Genomic DNA, 19,040 nt, shown 5'->3' on the forward strand with positions numbered 1-19,040 from the left:
AGTGATTGGATACACCGGTGACCAAAGCTCCTCCCAGTGATTGGATACAGCGGTGAACAAAGCTCCACCCAGTGATTGGATACAGCGGTGACCGACCTCCTTCCAGTGATTGGATACACCGGTGACCAACGTCCTCTCAGCGATTGGATACAGTGGTGACCAACCTCCTCCCAGAGATTGGATACAGCGGTGACCAACCTCCTCTCAGTGATTGGATACAGTGGTGAACAAAGCTCCTCCCAGTGATTGGATACAGTGGTTACCAACCTCCTCCCAGTGATTGGATACAGCGGTGACAAAACCTCCTCCCAGTGATTGCATACAGCGGTGACCAACCTCCTCTTAGCGATTGGATACAGCGGTGACCAAACTCCTCCCAGTGATTGGATACAGTGGTGACCAAACCTCCTCCCAGAGATTGGATACAGCGGTGACCAAAGCTCCTCCCAGTGATTGGATACAGCCGTGACCTACCTCCTTCCAGTGATTGGATACAGCGGTGACCAAAGCTCCTCCCAGTGATTGGATACAGCAGTGACCTACCTCCTTCCAGTGACTGGATACAGCGGTGACCAACCTCCTCTCAGCGATTGGATACAGCGGTGACCAAACCTCCTCCCAGTGATTGGATACAGCGGTGACCAAAGCTCCTCCCAGTGATTGGATACAGCAGTGACCTACCTCCTTCCAGTGATTGGATACAGCAGTGACCAACCTCCGCTCAGCGATTGGATACACCAGTGACCAACCTCCTCCCTGTGATTGGATACAGTGGTGACCAACCTCCTCCCAGAGATTGGATACAGTGGTGACCAACCTCCTCCCAGAGATTGGACACACCGGTGACCAACCTCCTCTCAGCGATTGGATACAGCGGTGACCAAAGCTCCTCCCAGTGAATGGATACAGCGGTGACCAAAGCTCCTCCCAGTGATTGGATACAGTGGTGACCAACCTCCTCTCAGCGATTGGATACACCGGTGACCAACCTCCTCCCTGTGATTGGATACAGTGGTGACCAAACTCCTCCCAGTGATTGGATACAGTGGTGACCAAACCTCCTCCCAGAGATTGGATACAACGGTGACCAAACCTCATCCCAGTGATTGGATACAGCGGTGACCAACCTCCTCCCAGTGATTGGATACAGCGGTGAACAACCTCCTCCCAGTGATTGGATACAGTGGTGACCAAACACTTCCCAGCGTTTGGATACAACGGTGACCAACCTCCTCCCAGTGATTGGATACAGCAGTGACCAACCTCCTCTCAGCGATTGGATACACCGGTGACCAACCTCCTCTCAGCGATTGGATACAGCGGTGACCAACCTCCTCTCAGCGATTGGATACAACGGTGACCAACCTCCTCCCAGTGATTGGATACAACGGTGACCAACCTCCTCCCATTGATTGGATACAGCGGTGACCAAACGTCCTCCCAGTGATTGGATACAGCGGTGACCAAACCTCCTCCCAGTGGTTGGATACAGTGGTGACCAACCTCCTCCCAGTGATTGGATACAACGATGACCAACCTCCTCCCAGTGATTGGATACAGTGGTGACCAAACTCCTCCCAGTGATTGGATACAGTGGTGACCAAACCTCCTCCCAGTGATTGGATACAGCGGTGACCAAACCTACTCCCAGTGATTGGATACACCGGTGACCAACCTCTTCCCAGTGATTGGATACAACGGTGACCAACCTCCTCCCAGTGATTGGATACAGTGGTGACCAACCTACTCCCAGTGATTGGATACAGTGGTGACCAAACCTCCTCCCAGTGATTGGATACAGCGGTGACCAAACCTCCTCCCTGTGATTGGATACAGCGGTGACCAATCCTCCTCCCAGTGATTGGATACAGCGGTGACCAACCTCCTCCCAGTGATTGGATACAGTGGTGACCAAACTCCTCCCAGTGATTGGATACAGTGGTGACCAAACCTCCTCCCAGAGATTGGATACAGTGGTGACCATACCTCCTCCCAGAGATTGGATACAGCGGTGACCAAACCTCCTCCCAGTGATTGGATACAGCGGTGACCAATCGTCCTCCCAGTGATTGGATACAGCGGTGACCAACCTCCTCCCAGTGATTGGATACAGTGGTGACCAAACGCCTCCCAGTGATTGGATACAGTGGTGACCCAACCTCCTCCCAGTGATTGGATACAGCGGTGACCAATCCTCCTCCCAGTGATTGGATACACCGGTGACCAACCTCCTCCCAGTGATTGGATACAACGGTGACCAACCTCCTCCCAGTGATTGGATACAGTGGTGACCAACCTCCTCCCAGTGATTGGATACAGTGCTGACCAAACCTCCTCCCAGTGATTGGATACAGCGGTGACCAAACCTCCTCCCAGTGATTGGATACAGCGGTGACCAATCCTCCTCCCAGTGATTGGATACAGCGGTGACCAACCTCCTCCCAGTGATTGGATACAGTGGTGACCAAACCTCCTCCCAGTGATTGGATACAGCGGTGACCAAACCTCCTCCCAGTGATTGGATACAGCGGTGTCCAACCTCCTCCCTGTGATTGGATACAGCGGTGACCAACCTCGTCCCAGAGATTGGATACAACGGTGACCAAACCTCCTCCCAGTGATTGGATACAACAGTGACCAACCTCCTCCCAATGATTGGATACAACGGTGAACAAACATCCTCCCAGTGATTGGATACAGCGGTGACCAAACTCTTCCCAGTGATTGGATACAGCGGTGACCAACCTCTTCCCAGCGATTGGATACAGCGGTGACCAACCTCTTCCCAGTGATTGGATACAGCGGTGACCAACCTCCTCCCAGTGATTGGATACAGTGGTGACCAAAGCTCCTCCCAGTGATTGGATACAGCGGTGACCAACCTCCTCCCTGTGATTGGATACAGTGGTGACCAAAGCTCCTCCCAGTGATTGGATACAACGGTGACCAAAACTCCCCCCATGATTGGACACAGCGTTGACCAAACCTCCTCCCAGTGATTGGTTACAGCGGTGACCAAACCTCCTCCCAGTGATTGGATACAGCGGTGACCAAAGCTCCTCCCAGTGATTGGATACAGCGGTGACCTACCTCCTTCCAGTGATTGGATACAGCGGTGACCAACCTCCTCTCAGCGATTGGTTACAGCGGTGACCAACCTCCTCCCAGTGATTGGATACAGCGGTGACCAACCTCCTCTCAGCGATTGGATACAGCTGTGACCAACCTCCTCCCAGCGATTGGATACAGCGGTGACCAACCTCCTCCCGGTGATTGGATACAGTGGTGACCAACCACCTCTCAGTGATTGGATACAGTGGTGATCAAACCTCCTCCCAGTGATTGGATACAGCGGTGACCAAACCTCCTCCTAGTGATTGGATACAGCGGTGACCAAACCTCATCCCAGTGATTGGATACAGCGGTGACGAAACCTCCTCCCTGTGATTGGATGCAGCGGTGACCAAACCTCCTACCCGTGATTGGATGCAGCGGTGACCACACCTCCTCCCAGTGATTGGATACAGCGGTGACCAAACCTCCTCCCAGTGATTGGATACAGCGGTGACCCAACCTCCTCTCAGTGATTGGATACACCGGTGACCAAACCTCCTCCCCGTGATTGGATGCAGCGGTGACCAAACCTCCCCCCATTGATTGGATACAACGGTGACCAACCTCATCCCAGTGATTGGATACAACGGTGACCAAAACTCCTCCCAGTGATTGGACACAGTGGTGACCAAACATCCTCCCAGTGATTGGATACAGCGGTGACCAAACCTCCTCTCAGTGATTGGATACAGCGGTGACCAAACCTCCTACCCGTGATTGGATGCAGCGGTGACCAAACCTCCCCCCATTGATTGGATACAATGGTGACCAACCGCCTCCCAGAGATTGGATACAGCGGTGACCAAAGCTCCTCCCAGTGATTGGATACAGCGGTGACCAAACCTCCCCCCAGTGATTGGATACAGCGGTGACCACACCTCCTCCCAGTGATTGGATACAGCGGTGACCTACCTCCTTCCAGTGATTGGATACAGCGGTGACCAACCTCCTCCCTGTGATTGGATACAGCGGTTACCAAACCTCCTCCCAGTGATTGGAAACAGCGGTGACCAACCTCCTCCCAGTGATTGGATACAGCGGTGACCAACCTCCTCCCAGTGATTGGATACAGCGGTGACCAACCTCCTCCCAGAGATTGGATACAGCGGTGACCAACCTCCTCCCTGTGATTGGATACAGCGGTTACCAAACCTCCTCCCAGTGATTGGAAACAGCGGTGACCAACCTCCTCCCAGTGATTGGATACAGCGGTGACCAACCTCCTCCCAGTGATTGGATACAGCGGTGACCAACCTCCTCCCAGAGATTGGATACAGCGGTGACCAACCTCCTCCCAGAGATTGGATACAGCGGTGACCAACCTCCTCCCAGTGATTGGATACAGCGGTGACCAACCTCCTCCCAGAGATTGGATACAGCGGTGATCAACCTCCTCCCAGTGATTGGATACAGCGGTGACCAAAGCTCCTCCCAGTGATTGGATACACCGGTGACCAAAGCTCCTCCCAGCGATTGGATACAGCGGTGACCAAGCCGCCCCCCAGTTACTGGATATAGTGGTGACCAATCTCCTCTCAGTGATTGGATACAGCAGTGACCAACCTCCTCCCAGTGATTGGATACAGCGGTGACCAAGCCTCCTCCCAGTGATTGGATACAACGGTGACCAAACCTCCTCCGTGTGATTGGATGTAACGGTGACAAACCTCCTCCCAGTGATTGGATACAATGATGATCAACCTCCTCCCAGTGATTGGATATAGCGGTGACAAACCTCCCCTCTCTCCCCTCCCACAACAGTGATAGTGATACCCTTGTCCACACCTATCATCCCACCAGCATCCACATCCAAAGGATCATTAGCTGCCATTTCCATCAGTAGGATGCCACCAGCAGACAAATGTTCCCCTCCTTTCCCTTGTCAGTTTTCTACAGGAGCCATTCCCTCCGGGACATTCTGGTCACTCCTCCTCCATTCCCAACAACCACCCCATAACTCCCTGGCACCTTCCTCTGCAAGCACTGAAGGTGTAACACCTGCCCATTTACGTCCTTCCTCCTCACTATCCAAAGCCCCAAGCACACATTCCACGTGAAGCAGTGATTTACCTGCACTTCACCCAACCTAGTCCACTGCATTCACTGCTCACAATGTGGTCTCCTCTACATTGGGGAAATGAAACACCAAATGGGTGACCACTTTTCAGAACACCTGTGTTCTGTCTGCAAAAATAACCCTGAGCTTCCATTTTCTTCTCAATTTAACACACCACCCTGTTCCCTGGCCAACATCTGTGTCTCAAGCTTGCTGCAGTGCTCCAGCGAAGTTCAACATAAATTGGAAGAACAACACCATTTCCACTTGGGGACTCTGCAGTCTTCTGAACTCAATATCGAGTTCAATAATTTCAGGGCCTGAACACCTTCTTCCATGTCCAACCCCCAATTCCCATACAAAGCCTGTCATCACGTGAACCTCTGCAACAAACAACCCATTGTCAGCCATTAATGTTCCTATAAGTAGCTCCTCATTCTCCCAGGCTAACCTTTACCCACTCCTTTATCTGCCCAACTGTTGTGGAGTCATGGAGTCTCTCTGGGGTCCATCTCTACCGATTGTTTACTCCTTCCCCCTTCTCCACCCATCTACAGCATGCACACCAACCTTTTCCCAGATACAGTCAATTCTGAAGAAGGGACACTGGACCCAGAATGTTAACTTTGCATTCTCTCCATAGATGCTGCCAGACCTGATGTGTTTTTCCAGCAATTTCTGTTTTTGCTTCAAACTTAAAGCTACAGATTATTTCTCTACTTTAGAACTTAATATCCCACATTATACAATACACAAAGAAGCGTCATCACAGATTCTTGTGTTCTGACAACATTATTAAACTTGTTTTGTGCAGGAATGTTCGGATTAGGGGACCCATTGAACAATGGCTGGGAAATGTGGAAAGTTCCATGTTTGAGTCTGTGAAAAAGTAAGTGCTTATAAATTGAGTTACAACTGAAACTAGGGCATGAGGCACGCGCATTAATGGACTGCATGAATTAGCTTGGCATAAAATATCCATGGTGCCATTAGCACCATTTTGTGATTACAACCAGTGGGATTCATTAGCTCGAATTTAATACGAGTTCATGACACTTAGAAGTGACCAAAACCCTTTAAAGAGGAAATCTTTTCTGCCTGGAAAAAGTGTATAACAACTTGATTAAGAAATAGTTGAAGAAGGGAATGATCAGGAGACATAAGCATTGTTCAGTGAGAATGTCCCTTGTTACTCAGTAGCCAGACTGTTACTCAGTGATTAGAATAAAGACAATGCCAAAGATTAGGGAAGGATGAAAGAGCTGTGAATTTCTTCTGATACGGAACATAGACTGAGGGCTGTAAGATCATAGAATCCCTACAGAGAAGACAGAGGCCATTCGACCCATCAGGTCTGCACCAACCCTCTGACGAGCATTCCATCCAGATCCTCTTCCTCGACCCCACTCCAATCTCTGTGAACCTGCACATCTTTGGACAGTGGGAGGAAGCCAGGGCACCTGCACAGACACGGGGAGAATGTGCAAACTCCAAACAGACAATCGCCCAAGGTTAGGATTGAATTTGGGTCCCTACTGCTGTAAGGCAGCAGTGCTAACCGCTGAGCCACCGTGCTGCTAATATTGATATTGTTGATGTCACTATTGATGGGCCAATATAGAAGAAGCAGCTTTGTCAGGAGTAAAGGAGTTTACTGACAGTATATGGAAATTGTGCACATGCTAACACACTGTTCAGTTGTTAAAAACCTTGGTTAAATGACTATTGATGTAATCTTGGAAAAACCTGTCTTGCTCCCCTATTCTTTCCCCAGAGTTCAGCAAACTTTGAAGCTTCAAGTATTTCTTCAATTCTGTTTTATAAGTTACTGTTGATGTGCTTCCCCCATCTTGCAGGAATTCCACATGTTACGACACGGGATAAACCCTTCTGCTAATTTAAACCAGACACAGAGAAGCTCACCTCGCACATAATCGGATAAAATATGAGTGGCAAAGAACTATCCCAAATATCACTATTTAAAGAAAAAATTAACAAATTTATTCTTTAAGTCCAAAAGAGAACATTAAACAAAAACTATTTCCAACTCTTAAAAATCACACAACACCAGGTTATAGTCCAACAGGTTTAATTGGAAGCACATTAGCTTTCGGAGCGACACTCCATCACCTGATGAAGGAGCGTCGCTCCGAAAGCTAGTGTGCTTCCAATTAAACCTGTTGGACTATAACCTGGTGTTGTGTGATTTTTAACTTTGTACACCCCATTCCAACACCGGCATCTCCGAATCATATTTTCAACTCCTTTCTCTTAAATATATTTTTACCTCCAGTTTCTTCATTTCTCCTTCCCCCACCTTATCCCAATTTTAACCTTCCAGCTCAGCACCACCCTCATGACCTGTCCTACCTGTCCATCCTGCTTCCCATCTATCTGCTCCAGCTTCCCCTCTGACCGATCACCTTTACCCCACCTCCATCCACCTATTGCACTCTCAGCTAACTTCTTCCCAGCCATACCCCCTCCCATTTATCTCTCCACCCCAAGGCTCCCAGCCTCATTCCTGATGAAGGGCTTTTGCCCGAAATGTCCATTTTCCTGCTCCTCGGATGCTGCCTGACCTGCTGTGCTCAGCGAGAGAGCTGACCACTCCCCTTTCAATACACAGGTCACTTCTGAAACATGACCACATTGGCCTGAAGTCTAATCTGTTCACAAATAAGCAAAAGGCCTCTCAAAATCCTTTTCATCTCTGTACCAAACTAGTCTAATCAGAGACCGACCCATTTACGACCCCACTGGAAAAAACCAAGGACACCTTATCCTTGAGAAAAGGAACAGCTTTTAGAAAAAAGGGACCAGCTTTGTGACGTAAGTTTCACACTATCTTTCCGATAGGGAGGAGACAAGAATTGCACGCAATATTCCAAAAGTGGCCTAACCAATGTCCCGTATAGCTGCAACATGACCTCCCAACTCCTGTACTCAATAAAGGAAAGCATACCAAACGCCTTCTTCATTATCCTATCTACCTGCGACTCTACCTTCAAGAAACTATGAACCTGCAACACTCCTTAGGAGATCTCTCGATGGGAGAGCATTTCAGTGACAGTGACCACAACTGCCTCACCTTTACCATAGCCATGGACAGTGATATATTAAAAGAAAGAGGTTAACCAGGGAAAGAGTAGGCTCCATTCAGGACCAACAAGGCAACCTGTGTGTGAAGCCACAGGATGTTGGAAGTGTTTAGAATGAATACTTCTCTTTGGTCTTCATTCTGGAAAAGGAGAATGTGGGTATGGGCCCCAGGGAAGTGCAAGAGGACTGCAGGATAGCTCATGTGGTTCCACTCTTTAAGAGGTTAGTAGAGATGTTCCAGGAAATTACAGAAATTACATTGAGTCTCACATCATTAGTAGGGAAACTATTGGAGAAACTTCTGAAGGACCAAACTAATACCCACTTGGAAAGGCAGGGGTTAATTAATGATAGTCAGCATGGTTTTGGCAGAGGGAGGTCCTGCCTACCAAATTTATTCAAAGTTTTTGAAAATGTGATCAAGCATGTGGGCTACTATTCATAAAGGCCCAGTCTCTCTGCTTTCTTGAAATTGTGGTATTTTGTTTATGTCACCTCTCCTCATTGTTGCCATTATAGTTCTTTAATGTCCATTACATGCAAACAAAAAAAAATCAACATTTTCCGTGGAAATTGGTTCATGTGTCCATCGTGCTCTCAATCAAATCTCCCAGGGCAATTCACACATTAATAATTCTGCTAGAATAGTCTGTATTGTGTCAGTGTTCAGGATGTGTTCTGTCCACAACTCCTGGGTCAGAGGTACTGATATTCCTCTTTAAACGTTAATCTAGGCATCTCCGGATGGGAATACAGGACTGGAAGATAACACAATTCAAAGAGTGGGTGCTGTGTCATCCAGGACAGGTTGTTGTCACTGTGGTAAGCAAGGCCTTCCATTGTTCTTTCCAGGGAACTCCTTCCCTAACTTTAGACTTTCAGTCAAGTGAAGAATAATTACGGAGTAAATTCATGTGATTTTTGTTTCAGTTGAATAAAGGCAGCACCAAGTTCAATACTGTCAGAGATCAGAGTCATGTAGGAACAATTGGCTGAAGTTGTAGAATTTCTTATAATGTTGACAAAAATCCATCAGGATTATATTGGGATAAAGATATTTAGGCAAAAACAGGATGTTGAGGAGATTTAGATTAGAGGCAGATTTAGCTAAGCCTTTTTTCTGCATATGATGTCATAAGTTTGATTCTTAGCACATTGAGATGTTAACCGTCAGTCAGATTTTTACCAGATTGAAGTTAGGGCTGAGAAAATATACACTTAAAGCTTTTTCCAAAGACCAGAGGAATTTGGTCATGTAATGAGCACATTAAGGGTGAGTCACTTCAGTCAATTAGCAGCTCCATGTCACTGGCTGCCATCTAATTATATGGCTGCTAACTAGTTTGTTAAGTTGAAACAGGCACATTGACTGACATGTTCATTCTTTAATTTCTCAGGGCAGTTCTCAGGCAATCACCCCTGCTTCAAACTTAAAAAAAGCTTGGCAGTTAAATGTCAGTCAGTATGAATAATGGCATTATCCATGGCAACTCTACCAATCAGAGTCCACTTGCTAACGAATCAGCAGTCCCGTCTCATGCATAATGAAAGGTATTGGAACCAGCTCTGATGGATGCTGAGCCATGTCTGAAACTGGGTGAATTGGGGTTGCCATCCACAGGTGCCTTAAGAGCTTTCCAGCCAAGACAGGCTCTTCAGCCTCTCCGTATAGCTCAAACCCTCCAACCCTGGCAACATCCTTGTAAATCATTTCTGAACCCTTTCACGTTTCACAAGATCCTTCTGAAAGTAAGGAGACCAGAATTGGACAGAATATTCCAAAAGTGGCTTAGAGCGTGGTGCGTGTATGGAATGAGTTGCCAGAGCATGTGGTGCAGGCTGATACAATTACAGCATTAAAAGGCATTTGGATGGGTATATGAATAGGAAGGGTTTGGAGGGATATGGGCCAAGTGCTGGCAGGTGGGACTAGATTAGTTTGGGATATCTGGTCGACATGGAGCGAAGGGTCTGTTTCCATGCTGTACTTCTCTATGACTCTAAGCCTCAGATCTTCAGTCTTGGTTGTGCTGCCACAGTACAGGAACTCTCTGACAACAACATGTTGCAGCAAATACAATGACATTAAAAGGTTATATGTTCCCTCTTTTATAAACGACATTACAATGAACAGCATTGACTGAACCAACAATAAGTTCGGAGTCACTATAAAATAAATACTCCAGCTTTATTTGTTAAGGGAGGAGGTGTAGTTGCAACAAAAAGTGCAATTGTTTTTGTATTTTGTAAGATATCTCCTCACTGAGACCTAATTGGTCTTTTGTTACTTTGACTATTTTTTTAAGCCAGTATGTTACTGAAAAAGTAACACAGTTTTGAGGTAAATTTCACGGAGACCAATTTTTATGTAGATTTTGTTGGAATGTAAATGTCATCATCAAAGCCAGCATTTTTATCAATCATTAAGTGCTCTTAAACTGAATGACGTTCAGGGCCATTTCAAAGTAAGAGTCACCCAGATTGCTGTTGTTCTCGAGTCACATGTAGCCCAGACCAGGTAAGGGCAGCAAGACATTAGGAAAGGTAGTTTCATGGTCTCTGTTATCACGAGTTATATTCAATTCCGAAATTTCCTTTAAAATGTAAATCCAACCAGGTGTCATACTGAGACATGGAACCCACTCCCTCGACAATTAAGAGGATCTCTTGATTACTATGCATGACATTACCACTTTGCCACCATCTTCCCAACAATGATGGGGAAGCTAGATACACACAGAAGGAGAAATGTCTGGAAGGATATGCTGCCAGGGTGAAATGAAGAGGGGTGGGGGAATGACATTTGTCAAAAAAACATATGTAGCCTGGTCTTAATGGGCTGACTGACATTGATTTGATATTACTGGATTTCAACTGTTACTGCACACATCAACCCCAGCCTTCCAGACTGCCTTGATCCACGACAATTTACCTGCTGTCATAATAGTCGAGAGTGTGATGCTGGAAAAGCACAGTAGGTCAGGCAGCACCTGAGGAGCAGGGGAATCGATGTTTCGGGCAAGAGTCCTTCATCAGGAGCCCTATTGTCCTACTGAAAAAGTAATGCAGTTTTGAGGTAATACAGTTTTGAAAGCCCTACTGTCATAATGGATCCATTCTAGATACCATCTCCCTGTCCCTACACTCATCCCTGGAACATCTGGGTAACAAGGGCACCTACATCAAACTCCTATTTATTGACTTTCGCTCTGTTTTGATCACCATAATTCCAATCAAACTCATCTCCAAACTCAGACCCCCAGGCCTTTGTTTTCCCCTTTGCAACTGGATCCTCACATTCCAGACCCACAGACATCAGTGCTCTGTATACTCAGCCCCTTACACACTCATGACTGCGTGGCCAAATTCCACTCTAACTTCATTTACAAACTTGCTGATGACATCACCTTAGGATTTGGATCTCAAACAACAACGGGACAGAATACAGGAAAGAGATAGAGAGCTTAGTGACATGGTGTAAAGACAACAGTCTCACCCTCAATGTCAGTAAACCAAAGGAACTTCCCACTGTCTCGGGAAAGCAACCAACGTAATCAAAGACCCCTCCCACCCCAATTATACTCTCTTCCATTGAGCAGAAGATAAAACAGTTTGAAAACACGTCCAACAGATTTAAGAACAGCTTCTTCCCTGCTGTTATCAGACTTGTGAACAGACCTTTCAGATATTAGAGTTGGTCTTTCTCTGCACCTTCTCTGTAGGTGTAACACCATATTCTGCAATCTGTTCTATTACCCTGTAAGGTGTGATTTGTCTGGTTGGAACTTAAACAATGTTTTTCACTGTATCTCGGTACATGTGACAATAATAATTCAAATCAAATCAAATCAAATAAAAATCATGATTGCAGTTCCCCATGTCCTCCATGCATGAATAAACTCATATTAAGCTGAGTTAAAGAAGAAATATCCAGTCTGGGTTTGACACTTTCCATTTGAAACAAAGACTCGCACGAGAATTCCTGGAGGCCTGGCATTCTCACCAGAACTCCATCAATAAAGGCATTGATTTAGATCTCATCTACATTACCTTGGAAAAAAGAACCGGAAATGACATCACCCACCTTAAGAAACCAAGACTTATAAATAGAGAGGCAGGACATACCACCAGCGCTTCAGTGGAGACTCTCATTGATGATGTTACCCAGTCATGGTGACAAAAGGTCTGAAAACAAACCTTCCAGCTCAGCGAGCTAACTTACATCCATACTTTCCATGGTTGCTGGTTGTTTGTGTTGATTTATACCCACATTAAGCACATTAATTCTGAGATTGAATGGAGACTTGGGCTAACTTAATATCGCAACATGGAAGCAACATTCCAACAAAGAATCACCAAATCAGGCTTTCCCTGGTGCTGATTTCTCTCCCTCTGTGCAATTCACTTTATTTGGAGCAGATGAAGATAATCTGAAGGGAAAGCTAGGCTTCAGTCCATCCCAATGTCTGTTTTGTTTGTAGACTTACCACAATTTTACTGGAGTAATGTCAGGTTAGGCTGTTCAGCTCATCAACTCTGTTCTGGCTCTCTGAAAAGAAAAAATAGTTCCACTCCTCTGCCCTTTGTCTGTAGCTCTCAGTATTTTTCTCCTTTGTGTGTTGATCCAATTCACCTTTGAAATGATTAATGAATTTACTTACATCAGCCTTTCAGATAGTACATTCCAAATTGTGAGAACTAGTTTCATTAAAAATAAAATGACAATTATCTGAAGTTTGTTTTCTGGTGAAGATGTTCCTGCTCCTGACATTAGTTTCTAAATATTTCTCAACATTGACCAGTAGAAATATAGCCTCTACTGTCTCAGAACGTCAGCATCTATTTCCCTCCCACTAAATGGTGTCAGAAAAATCACCAAAGCTAACTTGATTCAACACTTTTTGCCAGCATCCATCTTCACCTTTCTAAACTCATTTTGAGAAGAATCCCAGGGGTGAAAGGATAGCTTTCTGATACCATCTAACCCAGTTCCCGTTCAAAAATAAATCAAACTTCTGTAAAGCACAATGAGGAAAAGACCAATAAAAATATTTCAATCATTGCTTAACTTCAGTCGACAACCCAGATAGCAAATAAAGTTCCGACCAGATAATGTGGGATACATTAAGGTGGTTTGACAAGTAAAATAATTTAAGCTGCTTATTGGATTTTGGAACTATTTCTGGAAAGCAAATATTCAATGTGAAAGATATGAATATTATTGGCACATAACATATTCAAGCAACATTACTTAAAACTAGAAATATATACATTCCACTGATTTGCTCTAAATTGGTACAGATTGTTAATTTTAAATAGCTATATTCCCATGCCAAGAAGGTGAGATTGTGCTGTAGACTTTCAGACCCCTCTGACAGAGGGAATGGTGCATGCAAGACTGAGAGGGGTTAAGGTACTGTGATGAGTCATTCAGTATTCCCAATCATTTCCAATTTCCATCGTTATAACACTCGACTTACAAACTACTCTTGGCCCAGCAGAGGTACCAGCACAGTGGGATGCAGTTGGGAGGGAGTTGCCCTGGGAGTCCTCAATATTCACTCTGGACCTCATGAAGTCCCATGGCTTCAGGTTAAACATGGGCAAGGAAACTTTCTGCTGATTACCACGTACCATCCTCCCTCGGCTTATGGATCCGTACTCCTCCATTTTAACTTGTGGGAAACAATGAAGGTAGCAAGTGCATAAAATGTACTCTGGGTGGGGGATTTCAATGTCCACTACCAAGGGTGCTCAGCAGCAGCACTACTGATTGAGCTGATCGGGTCCAAAAGGACATAGCTGCTCGACTGGGTCGAGGTAACCAACAAAAGGGAAAAATATACCTGTCCTCATCCATACCAATCTGCCAGCTGCAGACATGTGTCCATGACAATCCAGGTTTGTTCAATATATCATTACAGTAATATTTTGCTATAAATTCTGTGTCTTATGGTCATATAGTTCTTGTGGAGACGAAGTCCCACCTGAATATTGAGAATACCCTCCATCGGGTTATGTGGCACTATCGCCATACTAAATGGGACAGACTTCAAACAGATCTCCTTAGTGCAAATAGTTTGGATGGAGCAGATTTGTCAGGTGTGTCCAGGAGGAATTCCTGACTCAATATGTAGATAGAGGTAAAAACAATGACTGCAGATGCTGGAAACCAGATTCTGGATCAGTGGTGCTGGAAGAGCACAGCAATTCAGGCAGCATCCGAGGACAGGCAAAATCGACGTTTCGGGCAAAAGCCCTTCATCAGGAATAAAAGCAAGGTTCCTTCATCCTACTACCCCTTCCTTGCCTCAGTGGGACAAACCTACCCAGCAGCAAGTGCTTCCTAAACAACTTCCACATTTCTGCTGTGCATTGCCCTGAGAATGTCTGTTCCCAATTTATGCTCCACAGTTCCTGCCTAGTAGTATTGCAACTCCCCCTCCCCCAATTAAATACTTGCCCATACCATTTGCTTGTATCCCTCTCCATGACTATAGTAAAGGTCATGGAGTTGTGATCACTATCACCGAAATGCTCTCCCACTGAGAAATCTGACATCTGTCCTGGCTCATTACCAAGCACCAAATCCAATATGGCCTCCCCTTTATTCTGTCTATCTACATATCGATTCTGGATCAGTGGTGCTGGAAGAGCACAGCAATTCAGGCAGCATCCGAGGACAGGCAAAATCGACGTTTCGGGCAAAAGCCCTTATTCCTGATGAAGGGCTTTTGCCCGAAACGTCGATTTTGCCTGTCCTCGGATGCTGCCTGAATTGCTGTGCTCTTCCAGCACCACTGATCCAGAATCAATATGTAGATAGACAGAATAAAGGGGAGGCCATATTGGATTTGGTGCTTGGTAATGAGCCAGGACAGATGTCAGATTTCTCAGTGGGAGAGCATTTCGGTGATAGTGATCACAACTCCATGACCTTTACTATAGTCATGGAGAGGGATACAAGCAAATGGTATGGGCAAGTATTTAATTGGGGGAGGGGGAGTTGCAATACTACTAGGCAGGAACTGTGGAGCATAAATTGGGAACAGACATTCTCAGGGCAATGCACAGCAGAAATGTGAAAGTTGTTTAGGAAGCACTTGCTGCTGGGTAGGTTTGTCCCACTGAGGCAAGGAAGGGGTAGTAGGATGAAGGAACCTTGGATTACAAGAGATGTAGAACATCTGGATGTAAGTTTGCTCACTGAGCTGGAGTTCTCAGATGTTTCGTCACCATACTAAGTAACATCATCCAGTGAAGTGCTGATGTTATGTCCTGCTTTCTACTTGTGTTTAGGTGGGACATCTAGTCAAGAAGAAGAAAGAAACTTACTTAAGATTGAGGAAGCAAGGATCAGACATGGCTCTCGAGGGTTACAAGGTAGCCAGGAAAGAACTGAAGAATGGATTTAGGAGAGCTAGAAGGCGGCATGAAAAAGCCTTGGTGGGTAGGATTAAGGAAAACCCCAAAAGCATTATACACTTATGTGAGGAACAAGAGGATGGCCAGAGTGAGGGTAGGGTCGATCAGGGATAATGTAGGGAACCTGTGCCTGGAGTCGGAGGAGGTAGGGGAAGTCCTTAATGAATACTTTGCTTCAGTATTCACTAGTGAGAAGGAATTTGTCATTTGTGAGGACAGTATGAAACAGGCTGATATGTTTGAATAGGTTGATGTTAGGAAGGAGATGTGCTAAAAACAATGCAAAACACAAGAGTAGATAAATCCCCTGGGTCAGACAGGATATAGCCAAAGTTTTTACAGGAAGTGAGAGAAGAGATTGCTGTGCCTTTGGCAATGATCTCTGTGTCCTCACTGTCCACTGGAATAGTGCCAGATGATTGGAGGGTGGCAAATGTTATTCCCTTGTTCAAGAAAGGGAATAGGGATAATCCTGGGAATTACAGACCATTCAATCTTACATCTATGGTGGGCAAAGTATTGGAGAGGATTCTAAGAGACAGGATTTATGATTATTTGGAAAACCATAGTTTGATTAAAGATCGTCAGCATGGCTTTGTGAGGGGCAGGTCATGCCTCACAAGCCTAATTGAATTCTTTGAGGATGTGACAAAACACGTTGATAAAGGTAGAGCAGTGGATATGGTGTATATGGATTTTAGCAAGGCATTTGATAAGGTTCCCTATGGAAGGCTCATTCAGAAAGTAAGAAGATGTAGGATGCAGGTAAATCTGGCTGTCTGGATACAGAATTGGCTGGCCCATAGAAGACAGAGGGTGGTAGTAGATGGAAAGTATTCAGCCTGGAACTTGGTGACCAGTGCTGCTTCGCAGGGATCTGTTCTGGGACCTCTGCTCTTTTATAATACTTGGATGAGGAAGAGGAATGGTGGGTTAGTAAGTTTGCTGATGACATGAAGGTTGGTACAGTTGTGGATAGTGTGGAGGGCTGTTGTAGGTTGTAATGGGACATTGACAGAATTCAGAGCTGGGCTGATAAGTGGCAGATGGAGTTCAACCTGGAAAAGTGTGAAGTGATTCACTTTGGAAGGTCGAATTTGAATACAGAATACAGGGTTAAAGGCAGGATTCTTGGCAGTATGGAGGAACAGAGGATTGGGATCTACATCCACAGATTCCTCAAAGTGGCCACCCAAGTTGATAGCGTTGTTAAGAAGGTGTATGGTGTTTTGGTTTTCATTAGCAGGGGGATTGAGTTTAAGAGCTGCGAGGTTATGCTGCAGCTCTATAGAGCCCTGGCTAGACTACACTTCGAATATTGTGTTCAGTTCTGGTTCGCCTCATTATCAGAAGGATGTGGAAACGTCATTGAGGGTGCAGAGCAGATTTACCAGGTTGCTACCTGGACTGGAGGGCATGTCTTCTGAAGAACGGTTGAGGGAACTAGGACTGTTCTCCTTGGAGCAAAGAAGGATGAGAGGTGACTTGATAGAGGTGTACAAGATGATGAGAGGCATAGTGGATAACCAGAGACTTTTTACCAGGGCAGAAATGGCTATCACAAGGGGCCATAATTTTAAGGGATTGGAGGAAGGTATAGGGGAGATGTCAGAGATACGTTCTTTACACAGAGGATGGTGGGTGTGTGGAATGCACTGCCAGTGGTGATAGAAGAGTCAGATATTTTAGGGACATTTAAGCAACTCCTGGATAGGTAAATGGAAGATAGTACAATGAAGGGTATGTAGGTTAGTCTGATCTTAAATTAGGATAAAAGGTTGGCACAACATCAAAGGCCAAAGGGCCTGTACTGTGCTGTACTGTTCTAATTTCTATGCTCTATTTCTACCTAGCAATTCAAGACTGGGCATCCATAAGACACAGTCTGGAACCTCATGGCCTGGCATATCCCCCACTCAAGCATTACCATCAAACCAGGGGATTAACCCTGGTTCAATGGAGAATGCAGGACGGCATGCCAGGAGCAGCACCAGGCAGACCTGAAAATGAGGTGTCAATCTGGTGAAGCTACTAAACAGGACTATAGAACATAGAACATTACAGTGCAGTACAGGCCCTTCGGCCCTTGATGTTGCGCCGACCTGTCATACCAATCTGAAGCCCATCTAACCTACACTCTTCTATGTACGTCCATAAGCTTGTCCAATGATGACTTAAATGTACTTAAAGTTGGCAAATCTACTACCGTTGCAGGCAAAGCATTCCATACCCTTACTACTCTCTGACTACTTGAATGCCAAACTGCATCGGCAGCAAGTGATAGACAGAGCTAAGCGATCCCACAACCAATAGATCTGATCTAATCTCTGCAGTCGGGCCACATCAAGTCCTGAATGATGGTGGACAATTAAACAACTTTGCTGGGTCCACTGCTTTTTATCATTTATATAAATGATTTGGATGTTGAAATAAGAGGTATGGTTAGTAAGTTTGCAGATGACGCCAAAATTGGAGGTGTATTGGACAGTGAAGAAGGTTACATCAGAGTACAACGGGATTTGATCAGATGGGCTAATGAGCCAAGGAGTGGCAGATGGAATTTAATTTAGATAAATGTGAGGTGCTGCATTTTGGAAAGGCAAATCAGGGCAGGACCTATACACTTAATGGTAAGGTCCTGGGGAGTGTTGCTGAACAAAGAGACCTCAAAGTGCAGGTTCATAGTTCCTTGAAAGTGGAGTTGCAGGTAGACAGGATGATGAAGACGGCATTTGGTATGCTTGCCTTTATTAGTAATGCATTGAGTAAAGGAGTTGGAAGGTCATGTTGCAGCTGTACAGGACATTGGTTAGACCACTTTTGGAATACTGCATGCAATTCTGGTTTCCCTGCTATAGGAAGGATGTTGTGAAACTTGAAAGGGTTCAGAAAAAATTTACAAGGATGTTCCCAAGGTTGGAGGGCTTGAGCTAAAGAGGGAAATTGAATAAGCCGGGGCTGTTTTCCCTGGAGTGTCAAAGGCTGAAGGGTGACCTTATAGAGGTTTATAAAATCATGATAGGGCGAATAGACAAAATCTGTGCCCTGGGGTGGGGGAGTCCAAAACTAGAGGGCATTGGTTTAGGGTGAGGGGAATGATTTAAAAGTGACCTCAGGGGCAACTGTATCAGACAGAGGATGGTACATGGACAGAGTGAACTGCCAGTTCTGGATGGGTATATGAATAGGAAGGGTTTGGAGGGATTTAGGCCAAGTGCTGGCAAATGGGACTAGATTTATTTAGGATATCTGGTTGGCATGGATGAGTTAGAGCGAAGGATCTGTTTCCGTGCTATATATCTCTATGACTCTATAAGTCACTGGAGGAGGAGGTTCTACAAAT

General features: G+C 45.6%; 1 protein-coding gene across 1 annotated transcript in view; it reads left to right on the forward strand.

Annotated features, from left to right (window-relative positions):
• Positions 1 to 19,040, forward strand: part of LOC122540190 (dynein axonemal heavy chain 6-like) — a 1,075,999-nt gene that overhangs the window by 144,801 nt on the left and 912,158 nt on the right. Inside the window, exons 20-21 of the mRNA XM_087984706.1 lie at positions 5,985 to 6,059; positions 9,007 to 9,094. Of these exons, the coding sequence (XP_087840832.1) occupies positions 5,985 to 6,059; positions 9,007 to 9,094 (163 nt within the window). The remainder of the gene's footprint in view (positions 1 to 5,984; positions 6,060 to 9,006; positions 9,095 to 19,040) is intronic.

This window comes from Chiloscyllium plagiosum, unplaced genomic scaffold, assembly GCF_037043375.1.
Source record: "Chiloscyllium plagiosum isolate Xiang-an unplaced genomic scaffold, Cpla_swu_hap1 HiC_scaffold_3, whole genome shotgun sequence".
Taxonomy (NCBI): domain Eukaryota; kingdom Metazoa; phylum Chordata; class Chondrichthyes; order Orectolobiformes; family Hemiscylliidae; genus Chiloscyllium; species Chiloscyllium plagiosum.